General features: G+C 38.7%; 1 protein-coding gene across 3 annotated transcripts; it reads right to left on the bottom strand.

Moving 5' to 3' along the window:
• Positions 1-939: 939 nt before the first annotated feature.
• On the bottom strand, positions 940-6,312 carry LOC120542083 (beta-2 adrenergic receptor-like). 3 transcript variants are annotated; one of them, XR_005636150.1, is made up of 2 exons: positions 3,217-4,757; positions 940-1,410 (listed from the first exon to the last, which is right to left on the bottom strand). XR_005636150.1 is itself a non-coding variant. In XM_039774231.1 (2 exons), the coding sequence occupies exon 1, from the start codon at positions 6,123-6,125 to the stop codon at positions 4,899-4,901; it is 1,227 nt and encodes a 408-aa protein (XP_039630165.1). In that variant the 5' UTR covers positions 6,126-6,312; the 3' UTR covers positions 940-1,410; positions 4,764-4,898. The 3 variants fall into 3 exon arrangements, 1 of the variants encoding a protein (XP_039630165.1); XR_005636151.1 differs by lacking the exon at positions 3,217-4,757 and adding an exon at positions 1,697-3,210; XM_039774231.1 differs by lacking the exon at positions 3,217-4,757 and adding an exon at positions 4,764-6,312.
• Positions 6,313-16,553: the final 10,241 nt, after the last annotated feature.

The following is a 16,553-nucleotide window of genomic DNA, read 5'->3' as shown; positions in this document are numbered from 1 at the left end:
TCTGCTCAGTAGGTCTCGAGATTGTGCTAAGATGTCCAGTTACAGTAAAAAATAGCAGTCATCATGATATGTAAACTGTAGAGTCTTACGATGGACATGAGATTAAACAATGTCCTGTGACGGTTCTTCTGAAAAGCAGGCAGACTCTTCACCTTGAACCTGTGCAGAATCAGCCACAAAACATGTGTATTCACCCAGCACTTCAAGGTGCATCCTGCCACTTAACATAAAAAAACAGTTCAAACAAGTAAAAAGTGAAATGATAAATAAACTTGCATTAAGCAAATGATAAGATAGTTATAATTCACACACCCTTGGTGATTACCACCATGTTAATATTCTCTGTAAGATCATAAAATAAATAATAAAAATAAACTCCTGTATATTATTTAAAGACAGGGACACATGACAGCTCAACCAGATGAGTGACTTCAAGGCAGTGGATATTCTGACATCCTAGTGAAGTGTGACAGTGTCACATGCCATTTTCATTCATCTCTACAGGTCTAGACAGTAACTGATTCCCTCTCTCTTTCCCTCACAATCAGCTTTGATCTTTTGGTTTCCATTTGACTGCTATTAGACAGACTGTATTTTGAGTGGGCCAAACTAAAAAAGATGACACAACTAGACACTTGGAGTAGGTTTGCAAAAGTGCATTTTAGTAAATTGACCTCTGAGCTTTATATTCTCCCCTCTGCTAAGAAAAGCTCTGGTGGGGTTGACATTTGAAACCTTCTGCTATCTGAATCATTCCTTGCTGTGCCTCCGCATCTTCTCTGAGAGTAACAGGTTGTGATTTGGCCAAGAGAATTAAAGGCCTGGACTGAAAATCACCAAGAACTACCTTTCTGGCTGTAACCCTTTTAGACTTTGGGACGATAAGACACTTATACTGCATATTATGTGTGTTGGCCCATCAGCTAATGAAATGGAAACTAAAGACTTAAATACATTTTATTATTTAAAAACAAATGCTGGACAATTCCATTAAATAAATATACTGTACATTGGAACTTTTATATGAAACACAGTTATTATTAACAATAAAAAAATACATTTGTCTTGTGCGAATGTAGCATCACAATTACAGTAAACATTCATCTTCATTTACAACAAAACATGTCCCTCTTGTGGCCACAGCTAAAATGACACCCAGTAAAGTCAGCAGTTGCTTGCATAGCCTATCCCAATTAAAAGCCAAAACTACTGGGTCCCCAAACCTAAGCCAAAGCATGGCCTTGGTACACTCCTGCTTCTGAATGCCCCTTTTTCTCCAGTCTGTTGGGGTCTATGTGCAAAGTCATCAAATAGACCACTTCATGGTAAATGTGTCTCCCATTCAAGGTGCATATATGATTTCCATTGTTTTTAGGCTGTAGAAAATGACCCCTCAGCAATCCATGGAAACTTTTTTTGAGAAAGATACAAAAAAGAAACACAAAGTAACATTACTTTTTCAGTGGTTGTATAATTGTTTCTAGGAAAATGTTTTGATTAATTCAACTTCATTGGAAGTTAACAATAATAAATGAACAAAACCCCTGATTCAATGCAACTGTGTTTTCAAACATCCATTTGTGTATATGGGCTTTAATACAAGAGTCTATAATTAACCCAACACTGAGGCAATAAATTCACGGCAGAAACACAACATGATTCCAACAACTCGTTAAAAATTTAAAGTGCATTTTACCATTAAATGTGGCAAGCAAAAAAGCACAGCGTCCATAATGCAGAGAAGCTTTCTTTAATTAGTATAAGCAACACCTGGATAGCACGGCCAGTTTAAGGATCTCAGCGGGAAAAGACCTTAGAATCTAAAAGTGAATTCGCCGCAAGAGGGCGCTAAGCGCATGCGCTTTTAAGGCTAGTGGCCGCGAGCTCTGTGCAACGCTTTAGGACAGCTGCTATAAAATATGCCGAGTCTTTGTTGTTCTCTCTGTTTTATAAAATAATGCAAAGCGGTGCAAAGATAATTCCACATTTTCAATTAAAATTATGAACAAATTGATATTTTGCAGTTTTGACAGCGCTATGGGAACTTTAAACGAGAGAAAGGTATAGCGGCAAAAAAAGAAGTGGCGGTGGGTGGATGTGGGGGATGTCATCTGACTTTTTACATTATTGACAACAAAGCAAAGTCCACGTTTAATACGAGTACTGTGTGAAGTGTCAGAAGCCGGGTTTGTCCTGAGCCTGCGATCTTGGGCTTGTATGCGACGCAAGACCACATTGAGCCTAACAATCAGGTGGGCTGCTGATTACATGTAAAACAGAGAATACATTTTTGCATTAAAAATAAAAGAAGAAAAGAAAAAAAAATCTTGTGTGAAAATTGAGACCCTGTATGGAAAAAGAAAAGATAACTGAGGTGGAAACCAAAGAGAAATTCATATTCAGTAGGATCCAACTTTAGAATAGCGACTGCATTACACATTATTTTTCATTTGTGGACATTTACTTCACAGAACATGATGTCATAGTAAACATTGGTTATGCCAAATATATGTCTACGTTAGCCTTTTTGCGAGGGGTTTGTAGGCTATTCCGTAAGGTTAGACGTGAAAAAAGATTGCCAGTGGGACGAGGCACATTCTGGCACATTAGCGCAGTCAGTCACTTTAAATAAAAGTGCATTCTACCAATATAACGTTTTGCCTTTCGTTTGTGACAGGAAACTATTGTCTTACAGTAAACTACACATCCACCGGAAGAACAAGTTACCGTCTTAATAAGTTCTTAAATGTAAGCATTGTATACTGTAAGAATCAACAGAATCGAGTCTCTCTCAAAAACACAGATTTTTAATATTTAACAGTGTGTCTATGTCATGTTATAAAGTATCCTGAGTATGTTTTAATAAAGAAGCAGTATTTACCAAACTGACACAGATTTTCGTGGAAGTATGTCGATATTTTAACTTGCCATTACCCATAACATAAATACAGTGATTAAGATCTTTTTAAAACCTGCTAATCCAAGGCAGGGGGTGGCCTACAGGGTCCTGTCCTAGCAGCATGCAGTCGCTATTCTAAACTCTAAACACATGTAGCGCCTTGCATGAGGAACGCATACAACCGTATCTCACAACATAACAAAACGATTTGAGCTCCTGGATTAGAAACTAGAATAGTTAAGAGTTTAAACTGTAGGTTATACAATTTCGTTAGATACTCTCAGAAACGAAAACAAGCACACACACGAAGGACTCACCATGAATGGAAACATAGGAAGCCTCTCTTTGACTGATGTGTGTTCTCAGATATGATAAGTTTCAAATAAATGTGAGATTATGACACAGACTCGTGCAACCTGTTTAAGGGTGGGCTCTAGTTGATAAGGTGGGGTTGCACTGTCCCGTATTGAGCAGCGGTCAGCAAATTGTCAAATTGCAACACTCCGATCTTTTTCAAACGTCAGTATACGGACATGAAGCGCACAGACACGTCAAATAAACAAGACGAAGCACGGGGTTGGCAGCACCTATGAGGACCTATACTTCTGTTTTTATGGAACTCAGTTTCTGCCTTGTGGAGGAATACTGAAATTAATTTTAAACGCGAAAAAGAATAGCTTAAATCAATCACTCCGAAAAAAGAGTACATGTATAACAAATGAGAGAATAAAGTGAATGTTGAGCCCAGAGTGGTGGAAAGCCTCCCCAGTGGAGCCTCTGCACCTGTTACGTTTTATCTACGGTTAAGGTTACCATTTGTCAGCAAAGGGCTTCCTAGCCGATCAGTGCAACTGCCCTTCATCTCAATAAGAAAAAAAAAACTGGAATGTTGAATTTAAACCTAAACATGGACGCTAACTGTACTGTACCCTTAATAAAAATGAAATGCACAGACCGCGGTTTACCGGCTCCCGGACGCCAAAGTGCAGCATACAGTAGTCCTAAAGCAGAGAAAGCCCGCCGATCTGAAGAGCTCGCGGTTTAAGTGCAATTGAAAGATTTCTGTAGCTTCGAACTTCGTGTTCTCGGTAGCATTGAGCTTTTGGACTTTGCGTCTATCTTTACAATTCCAAGCTGTACACAATCTGAACATGTCTAATTTGTTTTATACACAAATATCATCCAGAACTGGAATGGTGATCGTGAACTGAATGGAGAAATAACGCTTTTGCATTAAACCCAGCACATGACACTTTCAAAACACGTCTTGTTTGTGCAACTTTCGCATTTTATAAGAAATATACATAACACACCTAACAATAAAAACATTCGTTGTTTCTGCTAAACACAGACATGTACATCTATAAACACGTGTATTGAGGTAGTTATACAAAAAAGCATTAATTTGCATCATAATTTGCAAAAAAATAGACATCGCTTACAGTGGACCCTATGAAGCACATTCAGAAACACACACACATTTTACGATGGGACTTGTTTTCAGTCTTTATGGCCCCTGACCACCAAATCCCAATATCGCAACTTCAACCCCACCCCATTTCATACATGCATTCTCGCGCCGAACATCAGAACTACAGAAGTGTAAGCAACACATCTTACTTTGGCACATATGTAATAAGTAAATTATTACTGTAATAAATGATCTGCATCAATGTGTTCGGGCCATACAAACACGCAACAATAACATCCGAATAGTTTTCTTTTAGGGATATTTCGTCTTTGCCAAATCTGCCAAAGCAAGTCCTCACCTTGGTAACACAAACACACACATACACATAAAAGGTTCTACGAACCAGCACGCTGTCTAAGGTTATGACATATAAAAAGAACTAGGGCGGCTTACCAGCAAACAATGAGGTCAGTTAATAAAAATATATTCATTTATCATATATATATATATATATATATATATATATATATATATATATATATATATATATATATATATATATATATATATATATATATATAAACGCAATCAAATAGCTGTCGACATTTTGCTGTTGCAGTTCCCATTGGTGTCAACTGCTGCTTGACATGTCATGCTCTTTATTTCCAAAGAGGTGTCCTCGTGGAGAACAGAGTCATCTGTGTAAAATTTGGTGAGTTTTTCTTGCTGAGTGGCTTGCCAGCTATGTCCATTGTCCAGATATCCGTTCATCGAATGCCTCTTTCTAAAGGCTGATCTCCCGAAACACAGAATCTCCTGGAAAGCATAGCGAAAGTCTGGGCTCCTGCAGTATATCATGGGGTTGAAAGCCGAGTTGGCGTAGCCTATCCAGTTCAAGACCTGGAATGCGATCATAATGCCATCGGTTTTAAAAGAAGGAATTGTCAGCGCAACGTTTAATACGAAAAAAGGAAGCCAGCATAATGTGAAGGTACCCATGATTATTCCCAGCGTTTTTAAAGCTTTGTGTTCTTTTACATAAAATTTTGATGACTTTTTGAAGTTGGTTTTCCCGTTTTTTACGGTCTCTCCATCACGGTCCAGCGTGGGGTTATTGTTCTGCAAGTGAAACCTTCCTTCACATCTATCAATTTTTTTCAGCTGTTTCTTTGCTTCCTGAAATACTCTACAGTACACAAAGACCATGATCACTAAAGGGATGTAGAAGGAAATAATAGACGAGGTGATAGCGTATTCAGGGTTAGTGTTAAACTCACAGCAGTCTGATTTTTGCAGGCAATCCTTTGCTTGTTTTTCACGTGAGACCCACCACTCCATGTGGATTGGCAAAAATGATATAAGACCTGCAACAACCCAGACGACAATCACTATAATCCGAGCTCTGCCTTTGGTTAGCATGGACTGGTACCTGAAGGGAGAAGTGATGGCCAGGTACCTATCAAGTGCTATGACGCACAGTGTCTCTATACTGGCGGTCACACAAAGGACGTCCGCAGCAGTCCAGAAGGCACACCAGAAATTCCCAAACTTCCACGTCTGCAGAATAATCGACAATGCTCCAAATGGAACGACAATCAGTCCCATAATGAGGTCAGCACAGGCCAAAGAAGTTATGAAACAGTTGGTGACTGTCTGCAGTCTCTGGAACCTGGCGATAGCGGTGATAACAAGTACATTTCCAAGCACAATCACAAGAATCAGGACTGACATGATGATGCCTATGCCAACAATTTGTGCTTCACTGTGTCCTGTGTGGTTACTGCTGGCATTTAGCGCAGACTCGTTCGTTGCCATGGTTTGTATGTTGTTTTTCCAAATAGTGCGCTTGATAAAAGTTGCAGTACTTTCCCCAGTGCGATGTGACCGTCTTCACAAGTCTCTTCTTTCTTTTTTTCTGAAACGGTTTGAGCCAATTGCGAAAGGGTCTCGCATTTCTGCACCCTCTCGCTCTCCGTCTCTCGAGCACTGCTGTCAGCCTATCTCCGCTATAGAAAGTGTACAAGTCTTCTGACAGGGCGCGTATTATAAAGAGCATTGACGTCACGCAGTTTACAGCCAATCACTTGTTAACTGAATATCGTGTGGCGTTGAAGTGACGAGAATTTACTCTTACCGTACCTTTTGTTGGCATTTAGAAGTCTAAATAATCATTTTGTACACTTGATGATAAAAGACTCGAAAAAATCTAAATAAAAGCTGAATAAACTGTAGCACCTAACAAGGACGTTCAAAGAAATGCGCGCAGCCTGCAAGAAGCGCTCGCACTTCCAGAAATCAAACGGGGTAAGCTTTTAATAAACACCCGATAAGATTTTGTGAAGTAAACATGAATTAGATATTTCAGTCTGTTACATTTTTTCTAAATACCAAAAAAAACCGTCAAAAAGACCATGCATGGACAAGTGTTATGAAGTAAAAGTTGTATCAGCACCGTAAGATCACACGTTCATAGAATAATTTGTATTTTATTAATCGGCAATCAGTATTTCCTTACAGCTTATCTGAATCAATCGTATATAAAATACATTGAGCAATTAAAAGTAAACAAATATTGATTTACAAAGGCATATCTAATAGAGACAGCGCTTTAAACCCGTTTCTGCTGCATTTCTTAGACAGACGTTAAATCCTGTCGCTTTGCTTAAAGTTTCAGTCGGTCAAATAGGAAATCTATCTATAGCTACAGGTCTAATTAACCTTGAATACGAATTGGATTATTTTAATGGATAGGAAGCCTGCAGTGCGCTTAGTGCTGCTGACTCACAATTTCAGTACTTTTAACTTTCTTTGTCAGTGTCGAGCTTGCTTGTTCTCCCCGTGTGTATCTGTGCCTTATGTTGAAAAAGTTCATTATTTGCCCCCACTGACAGTGTGCATGCTAGATTAGTTGGTAATGGCAAATTGGTTTAGTATGCATATGTGTCTGTTATACTGGCGACCCGACTAGGGCTGGTTTCTGCCACACTCCCAGTTTTTATGCAATAAGCTTTGCCTCCCTGCAAAAAACAACAACAAAAAAAAACAAAACAACAAATGTTTGTAAAATGATAGAATGAAATGTTTATTTCTTTATACTTAAAATGCTTATTTTTAATTTTGATTGGCACATGAAGCAAGCAAACAAACAAATAACACATTTCTTCTGAAAAATGTACTCTCTTAAATTAACAGACACCTCAGTAAACATAAGCAGCAGGTTCGGTTTTCTTATCCTCTGTGTCTCTTTGTTAAATTCTTTAAAATGTATTGTAACAGAATTAAAAGTCATCCAATCTACATGGTGTGGTGCAATGGCATCACCATATTCATAGGGCTGCATCTAAGCAGGGAAATGGTAAATGTTTGTACAAACCCTAAGTGCTGTAAGAAACCATAGAAAGGATCTGTATTTTTTAGTACCCTTGCCCATTTTTGCTATATAGGGCTGAAAGAGACAGATTTTGCCTTCATAGTTCCTTAATATTAGCCCTTTTGGCCTTTACATTCTTTGGAGGGACTCCCCAGCATTGGGGCCAAATAATCTCTTTCAAGTTTATAGTTCTGGTTAAGGTTGTTGTAACTGTACCAACCCAGCCTAAAGAAATACTTCTGACTTGTATTGGGTTTCAGCGTAAGCATTTAACATTACACTCTATAGATCAGTGGCTAATGAACTGGACCTTAACTCAAATGATAATCCAAGGTTGTAGAGTACCCTAATCCTGCAAGCTGAACTGGGTTGGGGATTCTGCCAAAAAAACAACAATAACTTTGAAAGAGGACGACAAACAAAATATACCACAATTAAGCTTATGAAAAGCATTTCATGCCTGTATCTACTTTGAAATACACATAAACTAACTGAATTCCTTTGAACAGTAAAAGAGGCATATGTGGGTAATTCTATATCAACAAAATAAATGTACAAAGAGATAGACAATTCCCTTCTGATTTGAAATCATTTTTAAATTAAAGGTTTTAATGGGATTCTGATTAAGAAAGTAGCCAGAATGAAATGAGCTGTGATCCACTATTTCAGACATTCATGATAGTCACAATACTTTAAATTTGTCAAAACATATATGACTACATTAATTTTGTGGGTCTGCTCTTTTAAAAATGAAGGTGCCAAAGTGGTTCTTCAGAGCAATGCCACAGAGGAACCATTTTTGGTCCCAAAAGATTCATCCACATGAAGTTTAAAGAAAAACCTTAATTTACTTAGATCGGTAATAGACTTCATAAATACATAGCTAAGCTAAAAGATTAATATAATTCCAATGGATCATGCCTGATATTAAAATGTGTCTTTCCACATAGAATAAAACAGGTTGAGTTCAGGTCTTTTTCACTTTTAATATCCTGCTTTGTAGCCTACTACATTTAAAGATTTCTGTTTTTTCCACATATTAGGAACCTTTTCAAAGCCTATAGAACCCATTTCACTTGCAAAGAAGCCTTGCAATTCAGAGCTACAGCTTACTGCAATGCAAGAATCACCCTTGGACCACAATGGGGCATAAACAGTTCACGTCCATACTGTACATATTGTCATCTACACTGAAAAAAGCATAACCTCCATTCAACCTAAAATAATTAAGGTAATGATTCACACTTAATATTTTCAGTCTGAACCAATATAATTCTTTTTATCTATTGAACCCACAATTTTTAAGTTGAGGCAAATCATTTAGAGTGATTGGGTGTAATTCACTTGTTTTATACTGAGATAAATCTATTTTTTAAGTTGTTGCAATTTAAAATGGTTTATTGGTCATAACTTGTTTTTATGCTATTAGAAATATTATGAACATAACACATTCAAATGCTGTACTTTTTACATTTATTTAAAAATCTAGTGCAAATACACAAGCATTTTGCAGTGTAAATCTTAAGTATACAATAAAAAAGCTATTAAATGTTTCTATAGCTTTCTTGAAAGTACAGTATGTTTTATTACAAGTTCTTATACTTAAAATTAACAGTTGAGAAACAGAGTTACTTACCAGAAATCCTCCGTTATAAAAGTCTGCTGGTGAAAATGACCAGACCTGTATCACCATGTCCACTCCACTCTGGAAAGTGTTCTACTTTTTTGGCTGTTGGAAAGCCAGCACACTGGAAAGTTTGACTGGAAGAATACAAACGGTCCCTCCTACACAGCACACAAACAACCTACAATATTAGGTTAACTGAAATAGGATGTTTATGTTTATTCCCTCCACCATAACTTACTTTGGTGCAAACATATTTTTTTACTTTGATTGAGATCTGAAATCAAATATTTCAAGCTACAACACTAAATGACTAATTTTAAGTTGCTTGAAAGAGAAAATTTACACTGAATGAACAACATCAATGTCATACTTTTTTCAGTGTAGATTTGCCAGTTACTGTAGTTTGCCTGTCTTTGCAGTTTAGTAAAATATCAGAATACCATAGCATGCTACAAAAAAAAATTGTATTTTTTAATTATGAACTATATGTTCATTGAAAAAGTATAATTATTCAACAACTATTCACATTTGATAATGCTATTTTATTTATCTCTTACAATGATGGTCATTTCTATTACACTACACTAGTATTCTGCTTTTTTATAATTTAGAATATAATTTAGAATCAAAATGAAACGGTAAAAGTTCAAAATCACTTCAGCCTTGCATTCTAAGTCTCTTCATTTTGGCTCAGTCAGAACATTTGTGTGGTCAGCACTTCTAGAGCAATACAGCTGCTGTGCAGAGCGCCTTTCCTGAAAGGCTCCGGATCTCTTAAGTATGTTTTCAAAGTGTTCATTACTCTGAGTTTTCAGTTCAGTTTTGTAATTTTTATGATTAAATTTCAAGTAAGTTCATCTTTTAGTAAGTGATGATGCACATATTATTATTATTATTATTATTATTATTGCAGGTAATACTACTACTGTTACTATGTCATAATGTTAACTATAGTTCTTACATTTAATGATAGTTCTTATCAGTCTTTATTATTATTATAATTACTACTGCTACATCATAATGTTAAAAGCAGTAGTTCTTATCAATTATTATTATTATTATCATTACTGTTATTACTACTACTACATCATAATGTTAACTATCATTTTTATCGATCTTTATTATTACTATTACTACTACTACTTACTACTACATCATGATGTTAAATATTAATAGTTCTTATCAGTAAATATTATTATTATTATTATTATTATTATTATTATTATTACTAATACTACATCATAATGTTGACTATAGTTCTTATCAATCTTTATTATTAATATTATTATTACTACTACGACTCCTACCAGATCATGATGTTAAATTTCAATAGTTCTTATCAATTATTATTAATATTACTATTACTACATCATAATTTTAACTATCAATAATTATTAGCAATGCAATTTGCATTTCTTGACACTGAAATGGAAATCTCAGCTGGTAGATTTTCCAGGTGTGAGAGAATAATTTCTGTATTTATGGGTAACATGGTTTGTGCAATGAAGTGTTTTGGTGTGCAGTGTACATTAAAAAGAAATATATACTGTAGCATCTATCTTAGAAGTAGTATAAAAGAGTTAATAAATGTAAGAATCTTGTTCAAGCATATCAGGAAACCAGACAGAGATTAAATGAACAACAAAGAACAAGAAGGTCCTGGGTGATGGTTCAACAAGTTGGCTCACTATCATGTACCCAGGAAGACTTGACAGATGTCACACATACAGGAACTCAAAAAGTATTGGAAAATATTGCAAGACTTTTATTTAGATATATTATTTGGGAATGTAAGCTGATGATACAATCAGACAATGTAAACCAAAAAACAATTAGAATAAAATGGCAGGTGATGTGCATGCATCAATTCAGCACTGTTGTGTAAATTCAGTGGTTTATAAATATAGACCTCTGCTGTTATTCTTTGACCATCTGCTGAATGTGATGATGAGGGTTCAGCTCCATGCTCTCATCTGCTGTTCGGGAGCCCTTGAACCCTACACCATTGGTAATGTTACTGATGAGCTAGACAGTGAGGCAATAACAATGGTGCAAGGGGATGGTGTATAAAAGAGCAAAAGTGCTTTTATTTCAAAACCAACAACTAAAACAAAGTGTTCAATTAAAGTGCAGTGCTTCCCAAAAGCCTTCATCAAATAAATAATCCATGAAAACAGTGACAATCGTGGAGGTTAAAAAATATACAAAAACAATCCTTTAAAAAGACGAGGAGGTTAAAACTTTGCTGGAAACAGTCCTTTAAAACAATAAGCCCAGTGCTTCTTTTACTCTAGTGCTTCACCTGCTTCTCCCATTTGGGACCTGCAGCAGACGAGACGCTCTCTCTGCAGCTGTCCTTCTCTCACTCACACAGGTCTAGAAGCCGCCCGATCCTGGCTTCGGTCATGCACTCATCCCAGGCCTGAGTCTTGGAGTTCTTGCCAACCAGGACGCTCACTACAAAGACTTCTCAGCCAAGTCTCCTGACTCCCGCTTTCTTCAACAGCGAGTCACCTTCCTTGCTAGTCACTCCCGCTTGTCTCCAAATGCTCGGCGGGAGCGACTACAATCAACTGTCCTAGGTGCTAGCTAAACACCTCGCTAGGGCCCACCTTCCAGCTGCCCTTGAGCCTGATCTCTCGCTGTCACCGGCTTTCTCCTGTTCCGTGCTCTCCAGCAACCTCCGTCTTTCTTTCCTCTCTTTTTCCATTCATCCCCTCCTAGCCGACTCGCGCTTCTATATATTCCGAGGGGCCATAGCAGCTGCAGCACATTAGCAACCCTAGGAACGATCACCGATGTAAGCAGTCCCCCACCTGTGCACTAGGTGAGAAATGCCCACACCGCATATCGCCCTGAGATCCGCTACAGCCACAACGCCCCCTCGTTAAGCCACGAGCGCAGTGATTATTTATTTAAAAAAAACTGACCTTTGCCGTGAGAGCTGTGGACCCGCTATACCACACTGACACCACTGCTCGGGGAAACTGTCCCTTAGTAGATTAATGAACTGGGTGCTCCCTCTTCATGAAGAGATAATTAAAGACACAACAGACTAGCTTCCTCCTGCCTGGTTCTTTGGTGTGATTAACTATTTAAATACTCAAAGAGGTCCTAGTTTAAGACAGTATTTCTTTCTTTAAAAATATATTTCCAATTTAATTTCTTCCACACAAGCAACATTACAACTGAAATCAATTTTTTATAAAATTGTTAACTTTACATTTATTTCCAATTAATTGCTTTATTTAAGATGAAAATATTTACAAGTGGGAAAAAGGTTGTTTTGAATTTACACAAAGATATGTTATTTGTATGTGTTTGCTATGAATGGCTGATTCAATTTTTAAAATAGTTGGATGCCCTAAAATATGAATTTGTTTGCAATCAGAAGAGACATGTAAGGAAAATGTGACGTGAGAAAATAAAAATGGAGACAATGCTGAATATTTTAATCACAAGCATAACGCAGCAATAAGAAAATAATGACAGTGCTTCTGATGTTTATTAAGACTGTACTGTAGTTTACCACTATGCTGAAATTAAACATTAGAAAAATAATATTATTTTGTCAAATCTTTTTATGTGGTTCAGGTACAGATTAGCATGTTGTTTCATAGCTTCTGAATTTGTATCCAAATCCAGATATTGCCTATATGAATTTTTTGTTTGGGTTTTCCTCCTGTTATTTTCTGTTGTGTAATTTCTTTCAATTTACTATGTTTTACTATTTTTTACTATGGTTAATTATTCACTGTAATGTAAAATATTTAGTTCTATTATGCATGTGTAGCAAATCCCATGGAAATAACAATCTGTTTAAATGTTTGCCATAATACTACATAACAGGGTCAATTCCTAATATTATTATTATTACTATTATTATTGTTATTATTATTAATTTACACATGTGTGTAGTAATAGATCAATTGTTGCCTCTAGACTGGACTCACATGAGTGAGTGTGTGTGCATATGTGCATACATGTGTACTCTGTGGAATCTCATTTAGGGCCTGCTCCTACCTTTCTGATAAAGCTGCGGGGTTACACAAACTCTATTTCTCCTTGAACTGGATAGATAGATAGATAGATAGATAGATAGATAGATAGATAGATAGATAGATAGATAGATAGATAGATAGATAGATAGATAGATAGATAGATAGATAGATAGATAGATCCTTGCCAGCACATCTAGATTCCTCTGTGTTGTCAAAATGTTCTATAAGGACTCTGCTCTCTTTTTCGGCTTCCTTTATCTTCTTTCATCACAGCCTAATGACATGCTGCTAACAACACAGTGCTATCCCAGTGTTGCAGAGGTGGATGGGCTACAAAATCTGTCATGGAGTGGCATCTCATTCAGGTTTAACAAATAGTTTTCTTATATAACACCTGTCACACATGCGTGTTTAGGAGACAACTAAAGGGCTTGAATATATGTAATTCCACGCCAGACCAGGGGGTGGCGAAGCGCACTAATACTATCTCTCGATCTCTTGCAGACCATTCTAGGGAAATCCCGCCTGGCTCTTGGGTCACTTCCGGTTCTGATGACATCACTTCCCTTATTGGCCTTTAAAGCCACCATCTTGTCAATAAATAGACAGTTCTGTTTTGGACTCTGTTGTATGAACATGTCTGAGCTTTGGCATCAGTTTTGCAACCAGGAAAAACTATACAGATGGCTGCCCCAAACCTTTGCAATGTCTTATTGTCGTTCTTCTTACAGTGGCGTAGTTGGCAGGATGATTAAAGCCCAGAAGAAAACGGGACAGGACATGAATCAGGACCAGGTGGGAGAGTACCGGGGCCAAGCTTCTGGGTGGGAGTTCGGAAAGAACTGGTGCAGACTCTTACCCCTTTGACTAATTCTGGGCCACATAAATTAAATAGGGAGAGTGTCGATGGGACACACAGATGTGGGCTGGTCTCTATGGGGGAAGTGACAGGGACCTATTATGCACATTCAGAGGAGAGAGCTGTGCTCCCCACAGGGGCCAAGGCCCCAGAGCAAAGTAGGGATTCCCCAGACCAACAGATGAAGTCACTGCAAACAAGGAGGCCAGATCCTGAGCGGTCTACCCAAGAGCAGCTTGATGCTCTTTGGGAAACGGTGGCCAAGTGGTTAAAGCCCTCTGAGTGCTCCACCTATCATATAGTAAAAAAGGTGGTCTGTTTTATAGTAATCAGCAATCTTTCCGACCATTTCACCCATCCGGTCTGGGGAGACTTCTGCAATGTGAATGAGCTCATTGAGCTCATAGAAACATCTAGGACAGCCTCACAATTTGGGAGAGCAGAACGGTCCTTTAGCGGACGCTGTGGAGATTACTTTCCTCCTCCTCTGCCCCTTTGGCATAAACTGGAGTTTGCACCGGATTCTCCGATTCCGCGGGCGTGGCCGTCAATGACTCATACGGGAGAGGTCGTTGTTAATGGATTTAAAGTGGAAGCCCTTTTTGATTCCAGAAGCAGCATTTCAATTGTTGATCACCGGTAAGTACTACCGCGACAGTGGAAAAAAACAAATACCAGTAACACCGGTGTACATGCTGATATCCGGTTCTATAAAACCGCCCAATGTTTCATCAGCCAGGGAGTATCAGTTAAGAAAATCACCATAGTGTCTTACCCAAATCCACCTTTCACTGTGATTCTCGGGCAGGACTGGTCTGATAATAAAAGCAGACCAGTATGAAGTACTGACCGCTCCTAAACTGAATCTGGGCCTAGTAACAGACGGGAATTCTCCATCGCAGGTTGTCTCCACACCATGTACTCAGCCGGCAGAGAGAGATCTGGAGGGCCAAAAGGAGGATGGGGAGCTTCCTGGGCCGTCGCAGACCATGGCGTCATCTGTCCACGTCTCGGTGGAGCGGGATGACGCCCCGCCCCTTGAGGTCAGACCAGACCCTCTCTCAGAGTTAAGCTTCCAATTTAGACAAACACCATTCTCATTTAAAAGGGAACAATGGAATGATGATTCCCTTAAATTTGCCAAGAATGCAGTCACCCTAGTCAACGGCCAACAAACCCATTAGCCCATGCCGCAGGGAGCCCACTTTGTTATGGAAAATCATTTATTATATCGGGTCAGTGAACATGAGGAGGGGTCACGGAAGCTGTTACTAATCCCACAGACTTTTCCATAGAGGAAAGTTATAGTCCCTGGTCCAGCCAAATAGTTTTGGTTAGTAAGCCTGACAGAAGTTGGAGGTTTTGCAATGACTTCCGTTGACTTAATCAGGTCTCACAATTTGATGCTTATCCTATGCCTCGAGTGGACGACCTCCTTGAGAGGCTTGGACAGGCAGAATATCTAACCACACTTGACATGACCAAGGAGTACTGGCAGGTTCCTTTAACAGACTCCGAAAAGGTTAAGACCACGTTTAGCACCTCTAGTGGGCACAGGCAGTATCGTGTTCTTCCATTCGGGTTACATGGGGCTCCTGCGACTTTCCAGCATCTGGTGAATAAAGTGCTCCGGCCCCATAAATGTATAGTGCTGCCTACCTGGATGACGTCGTCATCTATTCCAGCACCTGGAAGGAACACCTACAGCATGTCCGAGCGGTATTACGGATGCTGGGTGAAGCCAGTCTTTGGATCAATTAAAAAAAAAAATTTGGGGGTTGAAAGAAGCCACATACTTGGCCTAGTGGGTCGTGGTACTGTGAAGCCACATTGCTCTAAATAGATGCCATTTTGAAATGGCCCCATCCATGAACCAAGCGGCATGTTCAAACAAGAGCTGCGCCCTTGAGTGATTTAACAAAGAAGAGGTCTCCCAACATGGTGGTATGAACTGATATGACGGAAGCTGTATTCAGTGACTTGAAAAGGCCCAGACATCAGCACTTGTTTTGAAAGCTCCTGACTTTTCGCTTCCTTTTATCCTCCAAATGGACGCTTCGGACACAGGCCTAGGAGCAGTGCTGAGCCAAATTGTCAGTGGAGCAGAACACCCTGTCATGTTCCTGAGCCGGAAACTGCTGGATCGGGAGACCAAGTATGCGGCGGTGAAAAGAGAGGCCCTTGCGATTAAGTGGGCAATTACACAGTTGATGTACTACCATTTGGATCAGGAGTTTACATTTGTTACAGACCATGCACCTTTACAGTGGATGGCCCTGCATAAGAAGTCCAACACTCGAGTCACTGGATGGTTCCTTGATCTGCAACCTTATAAGTTCTCACTCGTTCATCGAAAGGGTTCTCGTCACACCAACGCCAATGCTTT

This window comes from Polypterus senegalus, chromosome 13, assembly GCF_016835505.1.
Source record: "Polypterus senegalus isolate Bchr_013 chromosome 13, ASM1683550v1, whole genome shotgun sequence".
Classification (NCBI taxonomy): domain Eukaryota; kingdom Metazoa; phylum Chordata; class Cladistia; order Polypteriformes; family Polypteridae; genus Polypterus; species Polypterus senegalus.
This window is presented reverse-complemented; position numbering and strand designations above follow the sequence as displayed.

Excerpts from the sequence above, each read along its gene's own strand:
- LOC120542083 (XM_039774231.1), bottom strand. The coding sequence starts at position 6,125 with ATGGCAACGAACGAGTCTGCGCTAAATGCCAGCAGTAACCACACAGGA.